The 22274-nt window shown below is 49.8% G+C and overlaps 1 protein-coding gene across 3 annotated transcripts; it reads right to left on the bottom strand.

The window, feature by feature from the left end:
* Positions 1 to 396: 396 nt before the first annotated feature.
* Positions 397 to 20669, bottom strand: LHX9 (LIM homeobox 9). 3 transcript variants are annotated; one of them, XM_004285830.3, is made up of 7 exons: positions 20577 to 20669; positions 20274 to 20336; positions 15028 to 15146; positions 12911 to 13113; positions 11378 to 11733; positions 5287 to 5489; positions 3141 to 4002 (listed from the first exon to the last, which is right to left on the bottom strand). In XM_004285830.3, exons 2-7 carry the CDS (start codon positions 20299 to 20301, stop codon positions 3745 to 3747), a joined length of 1167 nt encoding a protein of 388 aa, XP_004285878.1. In that variant the 5' UTR covers positions 20302 to 20336; positions 20577 to 20669; the 3' UTR covers positions 3141 to 3744. The 3 variants fall into 3 exon arrangements, with proteins under 3 accessions (XP_033272536.1, XP_004285878.1, XP_004285877.1); XM_033416645.2 differs by lacking the exons at positions 3141 to 4002; positions 20274 to 20336; positions 20577 to 20669 and adding an exon at positions 397 to 1088 and having other exon boundaries at positions 15028 to 15573; XM_004285829.3 differs by lacking the exons at positions 20274 to 20336; positions 20577 to 20669 and having other exon boundaries at positions 15028 to 15633.
* Positions 20670 to 22274: the final 1605 nt, after the last annotated feature.

Here is a 22274-nt window from a genome sequence, read left to right as displayed (position 1 = left end):
AAATTTGCTCATTGCATAGCAAACATGTAAACTTACAGAGGATCTATAAATTTTACCCTAATTATCTAAAAAAGTTGCTGAAATTTTACATGACAGTATATTGAGGTTTATTTTTGTTGTAATTTGGGTTCTCTTTGTTCTTTTAAAAAATATTTTTAGTCCATGTGTCAAGTGAATACAATAAAAAGTCATGAGACGTCAAAAACCAAGTAAATAATTTTATCCTAGATTACCAGAATTTAACCTCATTATATCATTTGGGCTTTTTCCTAAGTATAACAAGTTGGAAATGTATTGTGCTGCCTTTTAAGACAGTGTTCCAAGTTAATTTCAAAAGTGTGTGTTTAACATAAAGTTAACTATGTTTCCATCAAATAAAATGTTTATTAATGAAAGCTATTTATCATACAAGAAACAGCAAAGATAAGTCATCATACAGAGATGTACACTAGAAGTGACAGATGTAAAAGTGCATGCAGAGATTTCTGTTTAAAAAGGAAGTAATAAACAATAATACTAAAATCACTGGATTTTGATTCCTATACTCTTAAATGAGTGATAGCTTTTCTTTGAATTTACAATTGGAAAATGCCATTAACAGAGAGGACTAATACACATTAGCAAGCAGGTGAAATGAATGTTTTTTGGATTTTATTTTACAACTACTGTGCTTGACAAATGTGTGGGAATTTTTTATTCAATAATTTTCTTCAAATATGGGGTGGGCATATTACTGCCTGGTTGCTCTGATTTATACACGATTTATCTAATTTTGTTTAAAACCATATAATTTTAAGCCTCCATTTGTGTTAGACATCATAAAGAACAGAAGTTTTGTTAACATTCAGTAAATGACATTTAAGTCTCCCGGTCTCTCTCTCTCTTTCTTTCTCTCTCTCTCTCTCTCTCTCTCTCTGTCTCTCTTTTTTTGGCTCAATAGATTTTTAAATGTATGATTATCATAACCTAATATTGTCTTTGTCTTCACTGCAGTGGATTTCCGATCAAACTTTTCCCCTTCTTTTAATACTTTAGGGAATTTTCAAACGTCGGGATGTTTGGCTGTAATGCCCCAAGATTTGTTCTCCCTGAAAAAAATCATAGTGACAATTTATTAACTACAGAGCAACTTGGCTTTTAGGGGTCTGCAATTTCTATTTAGATTTACAAATATCCATTTGTGCTCAATAGACCTAACATTAAACTTAATCATATTTAAGGTTTCTTTTCATGCAATTACTTTATCTGCTAATTATCTTTTTTTTAATTCTAAAAATCAGGCTGAGTCAAATCAGTGGGGCATTACTTTTATTGTAGAAAAATATATTTAAAGGTAATTCTAAGTTGAATTACACTACATATGCAATGGTAATTTAAAATGAATCAGAAGTTTGGAAATCTAAAAGCTATTTGTATGTTTGCATATCTAAAATTTTTCATATTACCGTTTTAATAGCTTTTACAAATAGACAATCGAAAACACACTAGTACAGTTAAGCCTTAAGTAAAACTAATGGGAAATAAAACTCCTTAGATTCAAAATCGTTTATTCACACAAATTTAATAGGATATATCACAATTGTTTGGTCCATAAATATGTAGGGGAAATAGTTTCTATACAATGCATTTATCAATAAACAAAGAAACATGGACAATTTTGCTAGACCACTTACTGTACTATAAACACGAAGCTCAATATATAAGATTATTGAATTTATCAACTATATTGGGAAGAGTGCACAACTGCTTTCTATGACATGTTTGTCCCCTCTAACAGGATACACCATAAAAAGAGTTTCAGAAATAAGAGGTAAAACAGTACAAAACTAGTGAGGTGTCAAAAGGGCTTAAAACAGTTAATTTAACAAACAACACATATATCCTGATTTTTCACAAACTTACTTCCAAGTTATCTCATAAGGCACATAGGAGAACTGAGTTATAATTAGTCTACTTAATAAAGTAGATCTATAGTACCATATATTGTTCTGTCAAAGAACAAAATTTATAAGTATCAATATTTTACCTGTAAAAGTGTATTAATAAGATCTCAGCCTTACCAAGGTTGTTTGGTCTGGTTAGTGGTAAATGCCCAAAATGTAATAGAAATATGAAAAGTCAAGATTTAAGCTCCATATAAGATGATAACCACACTTGCTAAATATATAATGGCAATCACACCTTCTTCTGTTACAGTGTTATCTTCCATCATCTTTTTTTAAAAAATAAGCTACTTTCTGTGCTAATTTTCTAAAGACCCTGAGCAAAAGTTACAATAATGCACTTTAATGTGGGCAGTGAACTGTCAATATGTAACCACACATTTATACAGCCAGAAGGACACCTTTAAAATCTATTAAATAGCCACTTCGACCACCAGAGGAGATTTAAGGGGTCCAAAAAGTGGAGAACATGTGCAAAGTTATTCTTAACAATCCACTAAAGCAAGACATATATCTTGACTTCTTTTTTATTTTTATTTTTTTTAGGAAATCCACAATCTAATTGGTATTTAACTACAACAGAAGCATATAGATGAACATTCACCACTGCCCAGACCATTAAGATTTTAGCTTAAATTAAAAGAAAAAAAATGCTACTGTAAACTAGGAAATATATTCAGATCAGCATCCACAAGGCTTCTGAGTTTATCTACTTTAAAACTAAGAACCTCAAATCTCTACTGTCAGAAATTTTTTTTTCTGACAAATACATCAACCTGTGTCAAAGTAAAATGAAGCAAAACAAAACCAAAGAATTCTCATTGCTAGCATGTTACTAAGTTGTTTTTTTTTAAACATTATTTGTATAGAATGCCAGATACAATATCATGGTACAGCTGAAGCCAATTAAGAGCTATTGATTAAATTATACTGGTTTTTTTAACTTCTTAAAAAATTATATTTTGCTTATTTCCATTTTCCCTGGGAAAAAAATAATTTAGAAAGAATGGTTTTATAACTATCATTTTTAGCTTGAGGAGGTTAAAAGTATAGAATTTCAAATTCTGTTTGGAATTTTTATGGATACACAGGAGGTTTAAGTATTTTTCAAATGTTGAAAAGCAATAACTAACTAATAAGAAAGTTTTGTTGGGATGTACACCCTAAGAGAAAAAAAGAGTCACATTCCTGGTTAGATTTCCCACCTAATTAATCCTTAATATTTAGATTTGCTATCCTTAATGCTCTTGTTTAACCATATTCCTCAATTGTAAAAAAAAAAAAGGAATAATCAAAACATGTTTTTTCCATTTTAAAAAAGACAATATGAAATTTTCAAAATTCCATAAGTACACGTACAATTGCAAGATTAAAAAAATAATTTTAATAATTATCTGATTCTTTATTAACCTAATTATATAACCGGGAATATGATTATTTGCCCATCATAATACCACTCTTTTTTTTTTCTTCGAGATTCTGGAAATAAGTAACATACAATTTTAAGAGGCACTTATTAGAATGATTCCCAAACTCCCCTTACCGACTGAAAGATCTAATTAATTTTTTTTAAATCCAAATACACTTTGTAGACAAAAAAAAATACACTTTGTAAAGGAGACAATACTGTAAACTCATTTGCCAAGTGGCTGCAGAGGCTACACACCAAGCTGTTGTTTTTATTTCCCAAGTATCTTGTGGGTTAGGGAAAAAAAAAAAAAAAAGTCTTGTAAATAATAAAATAATCATTAGAATAATAATAAAAAGAAGAGGAAGAATTAAAAAAAAAAAAACACCAATGTTAGAAAAGGTTCGTTAAGGTAGTTTGCGAGGGGCTTCCGGATTCGCGGCTGTCCATGTTAGAGGTCACGGCTGTCACTACAGTGATAGTGGGATTGGTCAGGTCTGTTAAAGTGGTCGCAGTGCCGGGTGGACTGAGCGCGCCGCTGTCTGCTGAGGGCGGGGCCGGAAGCGACGTGCCATCAGCTTTATCAACACCCCCATTCTCCTGCCGCAAAAGGTTCCTTCTGAATTTGGCTCGTGCGTTTTGGAACCAAACCTGCAAACCAATCCCAATGGATTTCTTTACCGATGTTTATTTTTATACTTCTTTTTTTTTTCTCTCTCTCTTTCCTTTTTTTCTTCTTCTTCTTTTTTTGGGGGGGATATCTTTCTCTTTTAAATATAATTGTTTATTTTTCTTGGGAAAGCAGGGCCTTTTTTTTTTTTTTTTTTTTTTTTTGCTTTCTTTTAAAACAGAGTAATTCCAGTAGGACTACGGACACCCTCTGAGCAGCACGTGTGCCCCCGCCCCAGCATTAACAATGCCGCTTGGGGGCTACGGATGCTTAAGTGGAGATACCGTGGGGAAATGAAGGCACAGAGGTGAAGAGGGGGAAACACACCCTGATTCCTCAACTACCGTCTTTTTGAGAATGAGGGCAGGCGAGGTCAGGGAATGGTTCACAAAGTAAGAATCACTCGCATGAAATGAACATCATTGAAACAGATTTCAGCCTATTCTTGAGTCTGACACATGGCAAGTATTACTTGCATAGGAAAAACCCCGAGGGCCACAGACTCCAAGCAACCGGAAACTGGCGGGTGGAATTTTAAATGCCTGCTATTTGTCACTGAAAAGTGTAAGAGCATCACAGGTGACCCACAGCAACCCACTATCATGTCTCTAGTTACATATTCTTACCATGATGAGTTTAGGAAAGCAGTTGGACAGCAGATCTCACTCCCGGTATTTAGTTGTGAAATATGGTTGGTTAAAATGGGAAAATACTTTCTCCAAGTGGTTGCCGAGACACTAACCATACTTGTGGCTTTTCAGGAGTTGACAAAAAGGGTCGTCTTGAATTTGGAAGCTCACAACAGGTAGTGAGGCTGCCAAGAGTGTGCTGAAGTAAGACAGCGCCAGCAGGTCCCCCCGCCAAGTCTGTGCACTGACCCTAATGTGAACGTTGTCTCCAAAGCCACAGCTTGCGCAGATAACGTCACCCGCGTTTGCAGAGCAGCTAGGCAAGCTGAACTGGCTTTGGTGCACCCGTCTGTCCATCTGCAGGGAGAATGTGGCTGCATCTTAGAAGACCCTGCGTCTCTCTTTGGGCAGTCTCCGGAAAGCCCCTGCAAAATCTCAGTACACTCTCTAGGGAGTTACCTAGAGTAACTGAGGGAGTTACCTGACAGGGTACCTCTCAGTACCCTCTAGGGAGCTAACTAAGGTAGACTAATGAGAAGCAGTACAGGAAATAGCCGTATCACTCCAAACAGGGAAGAGAACTATTTTTACTGCAAGGGGAAGATGTATACACAGCCAACGATGGAGGTTTCTTACCTGCAAAACTCTTTTGGTCAGGCCTGTTTTCTGAGCAAGCTGCTTGAGGTCCTTGGCGTCCGGGTTGTGGTTGATGGCAAAGTAGGATTTCATGGTCCGGAGCTGGTGATGCTTGAAGGAGGTGCGCATGCGCTTGGTCTTCTGCGAGGGCGGGTAAGGCTGCTGATCTCGGTCCAGATGGTCGGCCTCATTCTCGTTACAACCTGTTGCAGTCACAGTGGACAAACAGGGGCTCAGTGGAAAGTCCTGTGTTAGCTGAGAAGATGGCAGGTGGCATGATAATGTCACGACACGACAACAACGGTGGAAAAAGCTGTCGACCCAATTATGAGTGGGAGCCAGACAAAAGAAAGAGGTTAATTGCCCACGACCTCCAAACTAGTCTGTTCATGTGGACACACCCGAAGTTTAGGTAGAAGAAAAAGATTAGATAAATCCCCTCTTCGGCTTAATGGTTGCTAGAAAACCTTGAAAAGATGAATAAGCTCTAAGTGTGGGAGGGAGAGAAATATTCTCCAAGAGGGAAAAGAAAAAAACCCTTTTCTACTATATTTATGTGTATCAGCACACCACCGCTCCACACACAGTTTTTAGAGACTCCACGTTTTGTCTGTATTTGTGAGATAAGGTGTATTCTCTGAAGGCATGAAAGATACGCGAGCGAGTAATTTCAGCTCTCTCACATCTGAAGGTCTGGGAGAGCCCCCCAACGAAGGAAGAATCTGTGTTCCAATTTTTAGCCTTTTCTGCTAATCCTAGAACGTTTCCAGAAAAAGTTAAAAAGTGGCTGGACAAGGGAGAGAAGTTAGAAAATACAAATTTGCAGGATTCTTATGTAACCGTAGGAATATTATTTTTGAGGGCTTTTAGCTATAACTGCTTAGCGTAGGGCTAACCAGGATGAAAATAGTTTTCCCTTGGAGTTATTTTAGTAAATATTTCTGAAAGAGAAGGAGCGCAGACTTTTCTTCCCTCGGTTCATGCCTGCAGCGCACCCCACAGCTCCCAGTTCAGAGGCTCTGACGTCCCTCTAGGATCGTGGCCCCGTCTGCTCTGGCACGTGGTACGGAGGCGGGTTGAGCTGTGTCCCTGGCTGGCAGGGCAGAAGGAGGGCGGCATCACAACACCCCTTGCACAGCTCCCTCAACACTGAGGGCAAAACAACCCAGCCTTTGAAACATGCCTCAAAGTCCTTATCCCCAGGATGTAAAGATGTGCATTTAAGAGGTCATTTCCAATAACCTACTGGCTCTGCATAAGAAATATGATTACAAAATGAAAACATTTTGCTAAATATTTACTGATTCAGCCAACTTCGCAACTTAAAGGGCATGGCAGGGTTGGGTTTTTTTTCCCCTTTAAACCTTACTTCAGATGTTTATCTCATATATATTCACACTGATCATCGTGCATGTTAGTGCATTATAATAGAATATCTAAAGTCAACCTGGTCGTTTCCCTGGGGGAGATGGGGGGGAGAAACCTGAATCTTGAAAGAAGTAAGACATCTCTTACTATTACCTCTTTCATTCTGCTTGAGAAAATAGTATTTGCCTGCTATTCTCTGGTTACAATTACTTTTAAATTGTATATCAGTACAATTGTATATCAGTATATATACAGTATATATACAGAAACCCAGTAGTTTTATAGTCATCAACAAGAGTCAGCTGCATCACAAAATCCACTTAAGAAATTCTCCCTAATGTAACAAGACTAGGCATGGACTAATGTCTCCTTTGTTCATATTTCCATGAAATCCATAAAGAGGGCACACTTGGCAAAAGAGCAATTGAGTTCATGGAGAGAAAGGCTCTATCATGTTCACCATCGGGTCCTCTAAGTCATGCACAGGGCCAGGAGCTCAACGAGCATTCGATCAAGATTTTGAATCTTTGTTCGTCCGTAAAATCACGAGTGACTATAAATGCAAAGTCAAATCAACTTGAAATGGAATGCAAGTTAGATATATACGGCCAAATGTTGAACAGAGGCTCCTTAAACTCCACCAGAAAGGGTAACTTGTACCCAGAAATAAGAGAGAGAATATGCTTTACATTTTATCCTATTGCATCCCCGGGGAGAGATGTCAAGTTCAAATATTCTACAGAATTGCACTTTTGTATCCTCAGATGGATGAAACAGCATCGCATGACCGACTATAAAACTATACTTATCTCCAGTAAACTGAGCTATATTTCACAACCAGATTATAAATGAAGCCACACCAAAACAGTCAAAGAGGCACACCTTAGTCATTGGAGGCTTCTTCAAGTAAGATTTCAATTCTGTCATAGGTGAGTGATGTGTAACCCTTCCTGAATAGCACATTAAATGGAATATTACACTTGAGGTAGAACACTTAACTTGGTACGTAAGTAATGCCCTTAACCATCCACCCCCACCCAAGTTATTATTTCTTAGAAAGGGGTTTGATTCCTATCCTAACTATATACTCATTAGTCTTTAAAATGAAGTTTATGAAAAACATTATAGACAGGTTTGATAAAATTGCTTCTCTGAATATGCATTCTATATCCATTATTGCTGATTAAGAACTCAGCAGAGAATTATAGTGTATTAAACACAATTATGGGACTTGTTTTCACATAGAATACAATTCACTGTGCAAAAAGATTGTTAGCTCTTTATTAAACTGTTATTAATATAAACAGATAAACTGTGTGATCAGTTATATTATGTGAACTAATAGAGCAACCTATGTCATCTACAGAGTAACGCAGTGCATTGGCCTAAGTTACGTGTGTTTACTATGAATGCCTCACATAAACTTGCAAGTGATTGCGTTTCCCCAGGGTCTACTTTTAAAGCTACAGGGGTTTTCTTCCCCCCGAATTATGAGAAGATATGATAAATCTCTTAAGACTGTCTTAAACATACACCTGTAAGTACACATCTGGCACTATAAAGTTAATTAGAAGATCTAAATATTTTATTCTCCGGTCAATTATGGAATGGTCCCCTATCCTGAAGTGAGTTTCTATTCTGCAGGTGTGTAACCTTCTGAAAACTGATCCCTGGGAGACCACTAGGGGTCAGTGCCAGGCAAATTTAACGACTGCAAGCAGCTTTTGAAGTTTGGAAGCCAATAAAGACCCTAAGGAGGGAGACTCGGCGAAGTGGCAAAAATTTAGTCTCTCAATTAATGTTAAATTACCCAAACAAGAGCTACCTGCCCCAGACTAAATCCTCTTCTCACCCTGGAGGGCTGCATTTCAATCCAGCACCCCAGATAAACTTTCCAGGTCTCTTTCTAAAATATCTGCCTGATATCTGTACAAAGAGCTACAAACTACATCAGGAAGAGTCTCATGAAAAGGCGTTTGCCTTATGTCGAGCACTCGCTGATCTTTGCCAAGCTTCCCATCTCTGGAAGTCTGAATCATAAACATATTCTGTGTACATGTGTTTGAAAATATATCAGTGTATAAATTAGATGTGTTTAGTATCAACATTAGTCTTTTCTGAGATTTACACTTAAGCAGAGATGGCTCCAAAGAAAGCTAAAATAATGAGCTAAAACCGCGGGTCCATTTTACTGTCTGCCCTTTAACGTGTTTTTAATGCACTGAAGTGTTTCTTTGGCTAGTCTTATAATAACAAACTGACATTGGATTCATAAACTTTTTTTTAATGGCAGATTGATTTCTGGTCAGGCATCTTTAACCCAATTTCTCTAGATCATTTTCACCTGATCTTAACTCTATGCTATTTGCTCGTATCTGGGAAAAGTCCAGAAGGGAGGAGACGGATGTTAATTAAGAGGCCCCGGCTCTGCAGTGGTGTGATCTACAAACTCCCTGGGGTCAGGGAGGCCCCTCCCTTACTTTTCCCTCCTTGATGAAGGAGAGCACCAACTTTCTCCATAACCTTGTAGCAGCGCTAATTTGCAAACTGAAGGCCTAAGTGGAAAGAGATTTTCGTTCTTTCTGAGAAATAAATGTGTACTCTCTAGCTCTCCTCGGAGAAGCACAATTTTCTTGACCCTAAAGCTCTGTGGATATTTCTCACGTAAAGTAAGATCAAGGCGAAATCAAACGTAGCTAATTAGGTTAAATAAACAAGCGAAAGCCCAGGCTTTTGCCACCTTTGGCTAGAAATCTCCCCACACTTCTGGACCTTCTCTGGGCTGAGGGCTTCCCTGCCTCCAAAAGCCTAGCTAGTTTCTCTCTCTCTCTCTCTCTCTCTCTCTCTCTCTGTCAATCTCTCTCACTCTAATTAGGGCATTAGGGCCTTGGTCTGTGGCTGGAGATTCCGATGTCATCTTCTATTAACAGAGAACAATTAGTGCCCTGCCCAGCCTGCCCCGGGGACCACGCATCAAAGGAGCCCAAGTAAGCGCGCTGGGCACCGTGGCCCCAAACCAGAGCCCCAGCCTCGGGCACAGCAAGGGCAGTGCGCAGCCCGACCTCCGGCGGGGGGTTGGCAAAACCCAGGGGTGCGCCCGCTGTGCGACACCAACCCAGCCGGTCAGGGTCTCAGCCGGCAGCCGGCCCTCCGCCTCTGCCCAGTGACCCGGGCTTGAACCCCCTGGGACCAGTACAGTCACGCTGGGTCCCCGCTCCTTGGGACACCACCCGCTGCGCCTTTTCTGTGAAAACCTCCCTAGAACCAGGAGGAAGCCGAGGAGAGAGCTGGGCAGAGCCCACTCAGCCTGCGGGGACCCTGAAAGCTGTGGGCCCGAGCAGGACTCCAGATTCCTCTAGCACACACTGGCTGTGTGACCCTGGGCAAGTCACTTATCTGACGGGACAGTGTCCCTTTACCATTGAGCCACAGTGGCTCACACACCACACCAGGCACGTGGGAACTGGAAGAGAAAAACAGGCAAGATCCGTGCTCTGGGCGCCCACCCTTTGGCTGGCATCTGGGTGCTCATGGTAACAGACAGGGGTTGCCACTATGAGGTCCCCAAGGTCCTTCCCAATAGAATGGACTCCCCTGGCCTGAGTCTCCTGCCTGCTGAGGTTTCCATCTGGGGCCAGGCCAGGGGACAGGGCGTCAGAGCAGCTAAACCAACCCTTAGGTTGCCCCAAAGTTATCCTAGGGCTTTCTGGAACCTCTTTTCCAGTGGCTGGGACTCACCGGAAGAGCTTCCATCCCTCTTGGAGTTAGACTGTGGTCCTCAGGGCCTGTCACCATCCTCACCTGGGGGATGGCAGGTGAGGGCGGGCTACCAACAATGAGAAACCGGTGAGTGAGAGAGATTGATGAATGATAACGTGTGCCCCTCCCAAAGCAAGGAGGAAAGCGTGCTCTCTGGCCTGTTGCCTGCATTTTGTTTTGAATTAAGAGAGAAAGCTGGAGGAGGACAGAAGAGCAGCCTGTGACACCACTAAGCCTCCTCAGAGGGCCTGACCTGGAGGTTCTTCCAGTCTTCAGGGCGGTCTGGGTGTCTGGATGGTTTATCCCGCAGGGAAGGAGCTGGCTGGATGGGTCCCCTGACCCAGGGAAGGAGCAGGCCAGCTCAGCTGTGGAGAGTGACTCCCGCCCCTACAGCTGCTTTTCACCAAGATCAGGGATTTGGTTTTTCAACACTCTTGCCAACTGTTTCCCTGATTAACTCTGGGCTGGTGACCACAGCCTCTGCCCTTTCTAGACAGGCTGGGGTTGGGCTCTAAAGACTTTTTTTTTTTTTTTCTTTTTTAGTATTTAGGGAAACCTCTTCCAGGATCTATAATTTGGCCTCCACTCAGGAATTGCCCTGGGGCTGTTTTGCTCCAACTGGGAGCCAGAAACTAATGGGCTCATTAACTAATGGGCAACAAGGATTTGGCCTGGCCTGTTTGGGGGGAAGGCATTGCAGCCTTATGAATGTGTTTTCTGCCCCAAACTACAGAAAGCTCTCTCTCACCTGTTCTCCCTCTCCCTCCCCCTCTTCTCTCCCTCTTTCCCTCTCTCCACCTCTCCCTTCTTTCTGAGTGAAAGGGAGCTGTAGTGAGAAAAGGGTCGTGCTAAGGAAAGCAGGGTCTTGCAGCCAGGTCTCGGACGGGAAGGAGCTGGATAGAATTCTCCTCTGAGCAGAGGAGGTTAGGGCTACAGGGGCACTGGGGAGGGGCTGGGCGCCCACCTGAGTTGTAACTGACGATGTCCACCCCCAGCGCGGGGCTCTTCCGCTTCCGGGGCCGCCCCTTCTGCACGGTGCCAGCGCCGTTGAAGTAAGGCAGGGCCAAGCCGCCGCTCTTGGCTGCCAGCTCGGTGTAGCTCAGCTGAGGTGGATACTCCCCTTGCAAGAGGGTCTCGAAGTGGGCACGACAGTACACCAGGCTGTCCTTCATGCCAAAATGATCGCCCGTGGTCAGGGTTTTGTTGCAGGTGGAGCAGGTGAAACAGCTCAGGTGGTAGACGGAGTCTCGGGCGCGCATGACCATCTCGGAGGCGGAGATGCCAAGGTGGCAGCGGGCACATCTCTGCACAGAGAACCTTCTGGAAGGAAACAGTCGAGTCAGGGCGCTGGTGGAGGCAAAGGCAGGGCCACCTCCCACTGTGACACCTGGGGCATGGTCAGCAGTGGCCCAAGACTGAGACCTGGGAGGGGTCCGGGAGCGGAGGACCCACGCCCACTTGGACATTAATTTTATTTGCTCATTGACCTGCTCTGGTGAACAAGACAAAGAACCCTTGCATTAAACTCAGAAGAATCGGGTAACTGATCCTCCGTTTTCTTCTCTGTAAAGTGAAAATTTTAAAAAGCAAAAACAAAACCAAAACCAAACCCTGCTAACTGGCTAAACTGGCTAACTCACAACACTATGTTAAGAATATTACATTGCGATGTCAAGTGAAAACGTTTCCTCGATTACAAAACATACAAACGAAGGGTGTTACTATTTATGGAAGCGTGAGCGTGCCTGAAAGCATTCAGACACGGCCCTGGAAGAAAAAGGACAGTTTTGCAGAGGGAAGCTAATTCTTTTTTAACCACTTTTCTCGCCTCAGCCGAGAGCGGAGTCGAGTCCCTGCACAACACTCGCGTCCCCAGTCCAAAAGCAGACCTGGGAAGAATCAATAAACAAGCTGCCGGCGACTTGACTCTCCGGCGTCTCTCGAGGCTGGCGGGCAGGTTCCTACCAGCGGGAACGGCATCTCGGAACTGAGAGGCCTGGGTTTCGGCGACAGCGATCACTCCTTTTCATGGTCCTTTACGTGAGTTCCCCCCGCCGCCCCCCCGCGAAAACCTGCCACCAGTTGCTGCTGCCCCGGCCACCAGTTGAGTTCCAAGGCACGGGCCTTGCTTAGTTCGTAGTAAACGGAAAAAAAAAAAAAAAAAAACCGCTTTCGTCTCGGTGGACCGAGAAACGTTCATTTACCCTTCCGAGATTTGCCCAATCCCCTCGGCCGAGCTGCCAAGCGCCCCCTGAGCGGGATAGTCGCTGATCAAGCTCTGGACCTTGGGTGCCCCCGTCCGCGCGCATCCTCCCCGCGCGTCTGGCGGGGATGGGGATGCTGCAGCTTGAAGGCGCACGCGGTGGGCTTCTCTGGTCTGGGGACTGGTAAGAGTACCCCCAAGGGACCAAAGGCTGGGGACAGGGAGGGGACTCCGGGGCTCGGGTAGGTGACCCCTCCAGGTGTGCCAGGGCATAAGGGATAGGGGTGGGAATACCTGTAGTAGTCCTCCTTGCAGTAAATGCTACCGTCCTTGGCGAAGCAGGTGAGCTCGGACTCGAGGGCCAGCTTACATTCACAGCATTTCAGGCACCTCAGGTGCCACTGCTTGTCCACGGCCAGCAGGTAGTACCTGTCGGCTATCTTGCCCCCGCAGCCGGCGCACAGGGCGGGCTTCTCAGGGCTCAACGGAGGCATCCCCTGCAAGGAAGCGCGCGCGGCGTCAGGAGGGCGCGCGGGGCCGCCCCACGCGGGTACCCTTCGCGGCGCCAGCCCTCGGCCTCGGCGAGCGCCGCAAGGTCAGGGGCCCCTGCGCAGAAACATTTGCAGTTTTTCCCTCTGCGACTCGCACGCTTTCTACTGCGTCCGCCTGAACGCGGCGTCCGCGTCCTTCCCGGACTTAACCTAAAAACACGCGCCGGCCACCTAGAGCCTGTTTCGAAAGGGCTAGGAGCGCACGGACTATAGTTTGGTGGATGTTTCCAAACTCGAATAATTAAAAGTTAAAAATTGTGGGTTCCGGTGCGCACGAAATAAAACAACGGAAATTGTTATTGGAGAATGGAAAGGCGATCTGAACAAGCACATACTATTTTTTCAACAAATACTATTACATTGCTATTTCTCTAAATCCTTATAAGCAACGTTGAAATTAAAAGGAAGGGAGAGGTTTTTATACTGGTGCTCATAATTTGGTCGACATTGTTTTGATAGGGATGTATTTGACAGATCTTGCTGTTCTCCAATCTTAAGGGTTATTGGTCCTTCCCCTAGTAAGGGTGTACCGTGCCTGTTCCCGGGGAGGGTCCGTTATCCCCTCTGCACGGGCCCTCTTTCCCTGGCATCAACATACCCAGGAGATCTTTGTCCTGAAAATCTTTTTAATGCCCAAATTAAGCTTCCCGCCTGCGTCCCCACGACACAGCAAGGATGGGGACACCTCGCCTTAACAAGCGCAGCCCCGCTGTGAAATTCGGGTTTGGATTACTGCTTTTTGTTTTTAAACAGGGTAGCCACAAAAGGGGGAAAAATAGAAGTTAACCGCTGTACATTTCCCTCAGGACTAGCAGAAATGGGTTGGACTTCCCCCACGAAACTCTGGCGGGCCTGGAAAAGTAAAGTTTCGCCCTTTATTCAGACAACGGCCTGCATTGAATTCATTTTGCAAATGTAGAAACATCCACCAACGCGGCTACTTGGTGGACCCAAAATACCGCTGACCCGCCCAGGGCAGTCTACCGACTTAGTTTGAGCCACAATTCCCGGTGTGATGCCTGAGGATCTACACAGCTATGTTCGGCTGAAATCATTTCCGGAGACTTTCGTAGTTTCCCTCCTCCGGCTCGTAAGTGGGAAAGGCGAGCACATAGATTATTCATTGGTTTTCTTTATTAAGCTGGCATGACTTTTATCCTACGTATGTAATCGACAGAGGTGGTCGATCACAGCGTTTAAGGGTTGGAAAGTTCTCGCTCTTGGGCTAGGTGCCCCACTCCTCCGGATTTTCTATTAGAGTCCCCTGCACACCATACCCGCCCGGCCCGAGAGCTGAGCGCAGTCCTGTCTCACTCAAAGGGCCCAGATGAGCTGCCAGAGACCCCGAAACTCGCGGGGTTTGAAGGTTCCACGTTCCGAGCATCCGGAGAGCTGGAGGGAGCCCAGTCGCATTCTAGTCCGCGCCAAATGTCCGGTCACCAGACCCAGGGACTAGAGTCACCAGGCTTCAGCTCGGCCCGGACGCTCGGCCGCGCGCCGGCAGCCCGTGGCCCGCACCAGCTCGCCCTCCGGCCGCCGATCCTCGCCGGGGAGGGGCCCGGGAATCTGAGGTCCGGAGGAGAGGACGTCCTCATCCTCTCGCGCCCGGTTCTCCCTGCTTTCCCGGGACCAGCTGCAGCAGAGGGGAGCGAGCTCGGGGTGTCAGGAGCGTAGACAATTCAAATCGGAAAAGAGCCCTTTCTTACCCTGTAGCCAGGCGGACCAGAGATAAGCCACCCGCCAACCTGGAGCGGACGCCCCCACGAGCCGCCATCCTCGGTCGGCCGCCGGGGAGGCTCGGCTCGGCTGCCCCGCGCGCGCACGGGCGCCCGGCTCCCGCCGGCGCCGGCCCTTCCTTACCGCGTCGCGGCCGTTGAGCTGGGCGCCTTTGGCCAGGCGGGCCTCGGTCTTGGATCTGCGCTCCATCTCCTCCATGATGCCTTGGATGTGGCCTCCGGAGATCCCGTGGAAGAGCATGGCTGGGGGGCGGAAAGGACACGAGTTGTCTTCTGCTCGGCACCCCACTATTTCCATATACACACTCCCGTGGCTCTCAGCTCATCCGAGGGAAGGAGAAGCAGGGACCGCAGAGGCGGCGCGATGGGGGGCTGCGGAGACGCTCGGGGACAGAGGGCGAGGGGGCGAGAGGGAAGAAGAAAGAAAGAGGCAGACGGAGTGGAAATTGGTCTGCTCGGAAAGGAAAAAAGAAGAAGGGGGGAGAAAAAGCCCCAGCGGCTCCCTGAAGGAGATGTGCGGAAAACAAACAAACACGGGCGGAGGGGAAAGGAGGCGAAGGCTAGAGAATCTTACTGCTCTGAGAGATCGAGTTACTAATGGGAAACAACTGCAGCGGGGGGAGGAAAACAAAATCTGGTGAAGAAAGAAAATAGTTTTGAACACAAAGAAAGAAAAAGAAGTGCTATTTTCAGCGGTCCCTGGCTGCTTGCAAGTTCCCAGTGCCTGTAGGTTGGGTTGGGGACTGCTCCTGCCGCCGGAGCTGTGTCCAATTTGTTAAGAGACTAAAGCCAGCCCATTTTTGATAATTTAGTAGGAGGAGTTCTCTCCCCGGAGCTGCCACGGATTTTTATTCAGACAACAAAGACCTGTCATACTCCTCTCAACCCCCTGGTGATGGACAAGTGGGGACAAACATGGGGGGGGGTAGGGGGGAGGCAGTAGGAGGGGGCATTTACTTCCCCCCAACACACACACACACACACACACACACACACACACACACACACACCCTTCCAAGAGTTCCCAGCAATCACGTTTTAAAGGGAAAAAGGAGCCCTTATTGTCCCCGCCCTGGCGCAGAAGGCAGAGAGACGGCCTGTTTGGTCCAAGTTCAAGATCAGACCCCGGCTCAAGATATGCAGAATGTCAGCTCCCACCTTTAGGTTTCCTCCTTGTGGACTTTCTGGTCCCCAGCTTATGGGAACCCCAAATAAGTAAATATTGAACAGACATTCCTGTCCTCCCCATCCCCTCTTCCTCAATTCACTTTTTAAAAGTAAGTTGCTTCACCTGCCCGAGGGCTTCCGACCCCAGCAGGCACTGAAGGAACCCCCAAAGCGAAAAGGAGCTAGAAGAGCCTATGTATCTGGAGTTTACTTCTGGCAAAAAGATTCTTCTTTGACAAATCAGTGTAGGGGAAAGGCCGTGGGCTTGGAGACGTGATGTGCAACTGAACCGTGACCACAGGGGGATGTAGTCTCTCACCCAGTTCAGGTTTGGAGGGAAACCGATGGCGAGTCCCGTGTCCCGTATGAAACTTGTCAATGTGGGCAGCAACTCGGGGACTCGCGCGAACTTGGCGCCGCCCCCCGGGACCGGGCGCGCGTCCCACTGCCCCGGCTGGACTGGGGGCTTGTAATCTAGACGCGCCACACATTTAGGAGGATGTGAAGGGGGCTTCTCGCCGTGGAGGAGGGGAAGGTGAGAGCCGACAGGCAGAATGGCAGCCCCGCGCCTCACAAGAGGCAGGATTGTTCTGTCTCCCTCTGTTCCCGTGAGCGGCGGCCCCTCCTCGGCCCTATTAAAAAGTGTCCACAATACTCTGATATTGTCGATTCATTCAAACCACCAGAAGCCCCCTAGGGGCCCGAAGCGGAGAGCGGGGGCGGCAGGAACCGACCCAGCTCTGAGCCGAGAGGAGGAAGCCCCGGCTGCGCTCTGCTCTGCGCCGCGCCGTCCTCCCTCTGGCCGCCTGTTTCCCACCGCGTCCCGTCGGCTTTCCCGGGACCGCCCGTTTCTCCCCGGCACGTCCCGGACACCTGGAGGAGTCCCCTGGTGGCGCATTCGCTTCCCTCGGGAGGAGCCCGACATGGAACGGTGGCCAAATCTAGAAAGATAGAGGGAGAGAGGGAAGAAGAGAGGGAGGGAGGGAGGGAGGAGGGAAGGAAAGAAGGAAGGGAGGGAGGGAGGGAGGGAGGGAGGGAGAAAGGAAGATCATGGGGGAGGAAGGAAATGAGAGAGGGAGTCGAAAGGAAAGGAAGGAAGAGAAGAATGGTGCAGATCCTGACTTCCTGCCCCAAAGCATCACCTTCTGAAGCTGCTGGAGTCACCTGTACCACGAAACCCAAGACTCCACTGCTTCCCCCTTACTCTTTTCTCTGGGTCAAAAATAATGTTATTTGCAGACTGGACGCTGTTACGGTCCTCCGGGTGCCAGAATACAGCTCATAAAACACAATTTCACACAGAAATGAAGCCAATCAAGTGAACTAAGCTGGAGACCTCCCCTCACTTTGGCAGCCCTACTGGACAGCAGGGCTGCTATTTACTGTAAGTAATGTAATTAGCCCCTTTGGATGGAAATCAATGAGCTTTTCAAACCCACGTGCACAAACGCTGAGGCTGGGGGCAGCAGCCCTTTCAGAGACAGCAGGTCCTCTCACAAAGGGGCAGACTGCCTTCCCACAAGGCGGTGACTGGGACTGGGGAGGGGGGGGGTAGGAAGAGGAGGGGTCTTTGAGAAGAACATCAGTCAATTAACCCAAGGAGGCTCCAAGGAAAAAGTAAATATGGGACCTCAATCCAGGGACCCGCTTTGTCTAGTTTCTAGGCTAACTCCCCCTGCCGCCGCCCCCCCCCCATGTGGATGTTCAGAAGTGGGTTTGGCTATTGTTGGATTTCGGTCCTGCTCAGCAAAAACAACAAAGAACCCAAGAACACCACTGCCTCCTTGCAAGGGCTGAAACTTCGGAGACTTCATTAAGTGAGACCTTAACAAACAACTCCAAGAAAAAGCCAGAACTTTGTGAAGTCTCCAGGGAAGCCAGGCACAGAAGTCCTGTGAGCCCACCAATCCTTCGGTCCTTCCTTCAGCCGCTGCACACAGATTTGTTCATTGTGAATCGGGTACAGGCAAGGCAGAGGACCTCCTGCCATCAGCTTCCAGGTTGGAGCCCAGCTATCCCTGCTTTTTCTTATAAAACTCGGGTTGCAAGTTCCTGTGCCGGGTGGGATTTGCTACTTCCCATAAAGATGAGAACTGCTAGGATTCTTCCTTCTCAGCCAGTGCAGAGAGCTAGGGGTGGGGCAGGGGGGCTGTTGGAGTTCGGGAGGTCCTCCTTAGTTCTGGGGAGATCGGAAATCCCTCCCCATTGTTCCAGCCCTGTCTCCTCTCACAGTTCCTGAAAAAGGAAGCCCATGGGAGCGGAGGATATTTTCTCCAAGAATTGGGCGCGTGCCCTGGGACGTCCTAACATTTTTGTCTTGCAGCCTCGGGGAGATGGCCTAAGAGTGTCCCCCAGCCCACCACCCTCAAAGCACTTTAAGGAGAGCATCTTGGTGGCTCTGCCTTCTTTCCTGTCTCCAGAAGAGCTGCTGGGGCCCCGGGCCCGCCGAATGACCCTCAAGTGCTCCGCACCCGCCAGTTCCTGGGGCTGAGTCCCCGCATCTCTCAATGGGACAGGTGCAGGGACCCCTACCCCCGCGGCCCGGAGGGGCATCTCGAGTCTCCCCTCTAAACTCAAAGCTCTATTTGGAGCAGGGCGGCAGAACCTTGGCCAGGGACTGCCCTCCGTCACGACGGAGCCCACTTCGTCCGCTCTTGCCTTTCTGCTCCACCAGCCACCCAGCCACTTACAGCGGCCGCTTTGAGGAAAGCGGGCGGCTAGGATCGGGGGCAGAGGAGTTGGGATTGAGGGTCAGGGCCTCGGAATCTCCGCTAGGGCGGCAGCCTGGTCCCGGGTTCCCACTCCCTCCCCAGAGGGGTGGAGAGGGAAGCAAAGGGAACGCGCGGCTTGATCAAGCGGCAACGGAGGCTTTAGGGTCCCAAGGGGAAACCCTGCCTCGACTGAGAGAATAAGCGACTCAAGGTCTCTTCAGACCTGAATTTTGGAGGCCAAGATCCTGTGCCCCGAGCTTGCCCTTAAAAGGGCAGAGGTCGCCTTTCCGCCTGACCCAATTAAGCTAGTTGAGGCGCCTCCTTGGTCTGAAAGGTGCAGCTCTTGGAGCGGTGTCCGTCTTTGGGCGCCGTCCTGAGCATCCCAGGGTCCGGGAGAGTCGGCGCCGTCCTGGGGCTTGGAGCCCCGCAACCAGCCCTGGATGCCTCGGGGTCTGCGCTGGGCGGGAGGCCAGAGCATAGCCCGGAGGCAAGCCGGCCCTTCTCCGTCCGTGGGCGCAGGGAAACTCTGTGTACACCGAGGGTGGCCGATCCAGACTGGCGCCGCCGCCAGGGCCCCCCTCGGATTCAGTCCTACTAGGAGGGCGGCCTCCCCCCAGCCGGGATGGGAACGGGCTGAGAGGCGCCGGGGTGCGCGAGCTCCAGCGCGAGGAGAGGGAGCCCCGCGGGCGGGCCGCTGCGCACCTCAGCCGGGAGCCCGTTCCGCGCGGTCGGCGCGCCGGGCCCTGCCCTCGGGTGCGCCCTATGTCCACGCATCCCCCTAGCCCCGCGAGGCCTCCGGCCCGCTGCGCGCTCCCTTCAAACCTCTGCCTCCAACGCCCCTGGGTTCTTCTGCAAGGGACGGCCGGCCGGTGGCGGAGACTGCGCTTCTGAAATCTGAAGGTCTTTTACCTGGGGTTTGCCGCGCGGCGGGCCCGCAGCAGCCGCAGGAATAAAGGGAGCCTCCCCCCGCCCCTTGCCACCCCCGCGTCCGCGGAGATCGCCCGCAGAAACGGCTACGCGCGGGTCAGGTTGAGCCAACAGAGGGGGTGAAACCAGTTTCCAGTTAAGCCCTAATGGGTGGGAAGCGACGTCTTCCTGCCCCCGTCCCCGCCCCATCCCTTCCAGTGAGGAGACGCCCCCAGCAGCTCCGCGAGGGACCCGGCGCGCATCCCTCGCGCCCGGACACCTCGCGGCTTAGTGGCACCGTGACCTCCGCCCCCAGCGCCTCCGCCCTGAGTAACTCAGACCTTCGAGAGAAAGGCAAGAGGAGGGGAACGCGGATTTCAGGAATGCTGTCAGGAGACTCGGAACGAGACCATGTATATTAGAGCCTACGGTTCGCGGTTTAATTTCTAAGACAAACACAAACCCCTGTTCTTCCCACCCGGTGAAGGCGTGCACACGCGCGTGCACACACACACTCACACACCCGCACAATATATGCTCCGGCCTAAGAGAAAGGGCAAGAGAAAGAGCCTGGCGTGTAACTCACCTGCCTCTAGAGTGGTGCCGTTCAGCATTCTGAGAGCTGGCGTGGGTCACTCAGCGATGGTGGCTGCACCGCGGAGAAACGAGCGCATCAGCTCCGAGGTGCGGCCCGGGGCTCCGAGCGCCTCCCACCCCCGGGGGGCGCGTCCCATCTGCTCCTCCCGCCGCGGCCTCGGGTACCGAGAGGCCTCGAGGGAAGCCGGGTAGCCTCCGGTAGGTGCCCGGGGCGCTCCCGGGAGCCGGGTGGTCGGGCTCACGCCGAGGGCGGAAAACTGCTCCGGACAGACAACCCCCATCGGGATCTTACCTTGAGGTCCAGACGTTCCCGCCCAAGAACCCGGTCCTCGGCGAGGGAGGGCGGGAGGCGGCGGCCAGAGGTGCGAGCCAGTCCCCAGATCTCGCCAAAGGGTCCTCTGTTAATCCAAATAAAAAAGTCAACCGGTGGCTGGGTGGGTGGATGGTTCTCTCTCCCTCTCTCTCTCTCTCTCTCTCTCTCTCTCTCTCTCTCTCTCTCTCTCTCTCTCCCTCTCTCTCTCCCCCGCCGTCGGAATTGACCCGAATCCCTCACCTCTGACCCGCAGCTCCCTCCACCTGTCTTTTATTTTCTATTTATGCTTCCAGACCGGGAAGAGGAGGAGAAAGGGGTGGGCAGAGGACACAGACGCGGACCAGTGCAGGGAGACAAGCTCCGAGGCTGCGTTCAGCCCTTCCAGCCTCTCAGTAATCAGGGAAGGTGTTAATGGAGGACTCGGCCGTTTGGGAACCTCATAAAGCCGAGAGCATCATGAGCCTTGGGCGCAGCGGGAGGGCTGGAGTCCCGCGGAGCGCCCTGGGCTCCCGGGTCTCCATCCGGCCCTGGCCTTCCAGGTGCTGCTACCTCAAAGATGCTGCTGCCAGCTGGTGCCTGCATAGACGGTGAGCGGGCGGTAGCTCCTGCAGGGAGCTGGGCTAAGCCACTGATTGCTCACCCGTCACCTCCCCGCCTTTCCCTCGCCGTCCTCCCTTTCCTCTCTGCGCTCCCGGGCTTGGCGCCAGCAACCCAGCACTTTGGGGTGCGTTCTGCGCTCGAGGGTGGCGTTCTCGGCCGGGTCAGCGCGAGGGCCCGAGGTATCTCTGCAGCCCGGCTCTGGCTAGGAGGCGGGGATGGAGATCCAGCCGGGAGAAAACTAACTCAAACCCTGGGAAACGAGAGTTCGCGGGGGCACAGACAGACTCCCGCACCTGGACGGGACGGGGGCCCGGTTACCTGGTCTCGGCTTCCCGAGGGGCTGCGTCGCCCCAGCAACCAGGGGCGCAGTCAGGCCGCGGGGAACGGAGAGAGAACCGGGAAGCCTGGCCTCTGGCCAATTATTTACCTACTCGCCCACCCTGTGCGCCCCTCGCGCTCAGAGATGGGGGCGGGGGGATCTCTGGGAGGCTCCAGCGCGGATGCGGAAGGGGTGTGAGCAGAGAGACTGGCCGCTCCACGGTGCGGGTCCGGGTGGGGCTGCCGCGTTCCCTTCCTGCCCCTCCACCCCTGGGCTACAGCAGGGGCTCCTCCGCAGGGCGCGGGCCGAGCGCGCAGGGGGTTGGGGGATCCCGCACATCAGCGAGCCGCAGGAGACCACTGCCCGGGATGGGGGCCCGTGGGACTGTGCAGGGGTAGACCCACCCCTTCGCCCGCCCCGCAAGCTCTGCCCACAGCTTAGGGCTGGCAAGGGATCCAGCAGGAGCCGCGAATCAAAGCCCTCAGGCTTTCTCTTTCCGTCCCACGTCCCGGAATGTAGCTCAGAGCACCCCGGTAGAGTCCCTCTTTCTACCGGAACCCTTGGTTGCACTTAGCCAGTCCCACCAGCCAACTATTCCTACTAGTTTACCTTCTAAGTTCCCCTCACCCCCGACTTTCCCCTTCCCAACCCGTCCTCTTTAGCTCTTTCTGTCCTCGAGAATCCCCCCTATCTCGGTTCGTGTTCCCAGCCAGGGAGCGGACAAGCCTCCCAGGTTCAGCTCCTCCGCTTGCTGCCTA

Source organism: Orcinus orca, chromosome 1 (genome assembly GCF_937001465.1).
Source record: "Orcinus orca chromosome 1, mOrcOrc1.1, whole genome shotgun sequence".
Taxonomy (NCBI): domain Eukaryota; kingdom Metazoa; phylum Chordata; class Mammalia; order Artiodactyla; family Delphinidae; genus Orcinus; species Orcinus orca.
This window is presented reverse-complemented; position numbering and strand designations above follow the sequence as displayed.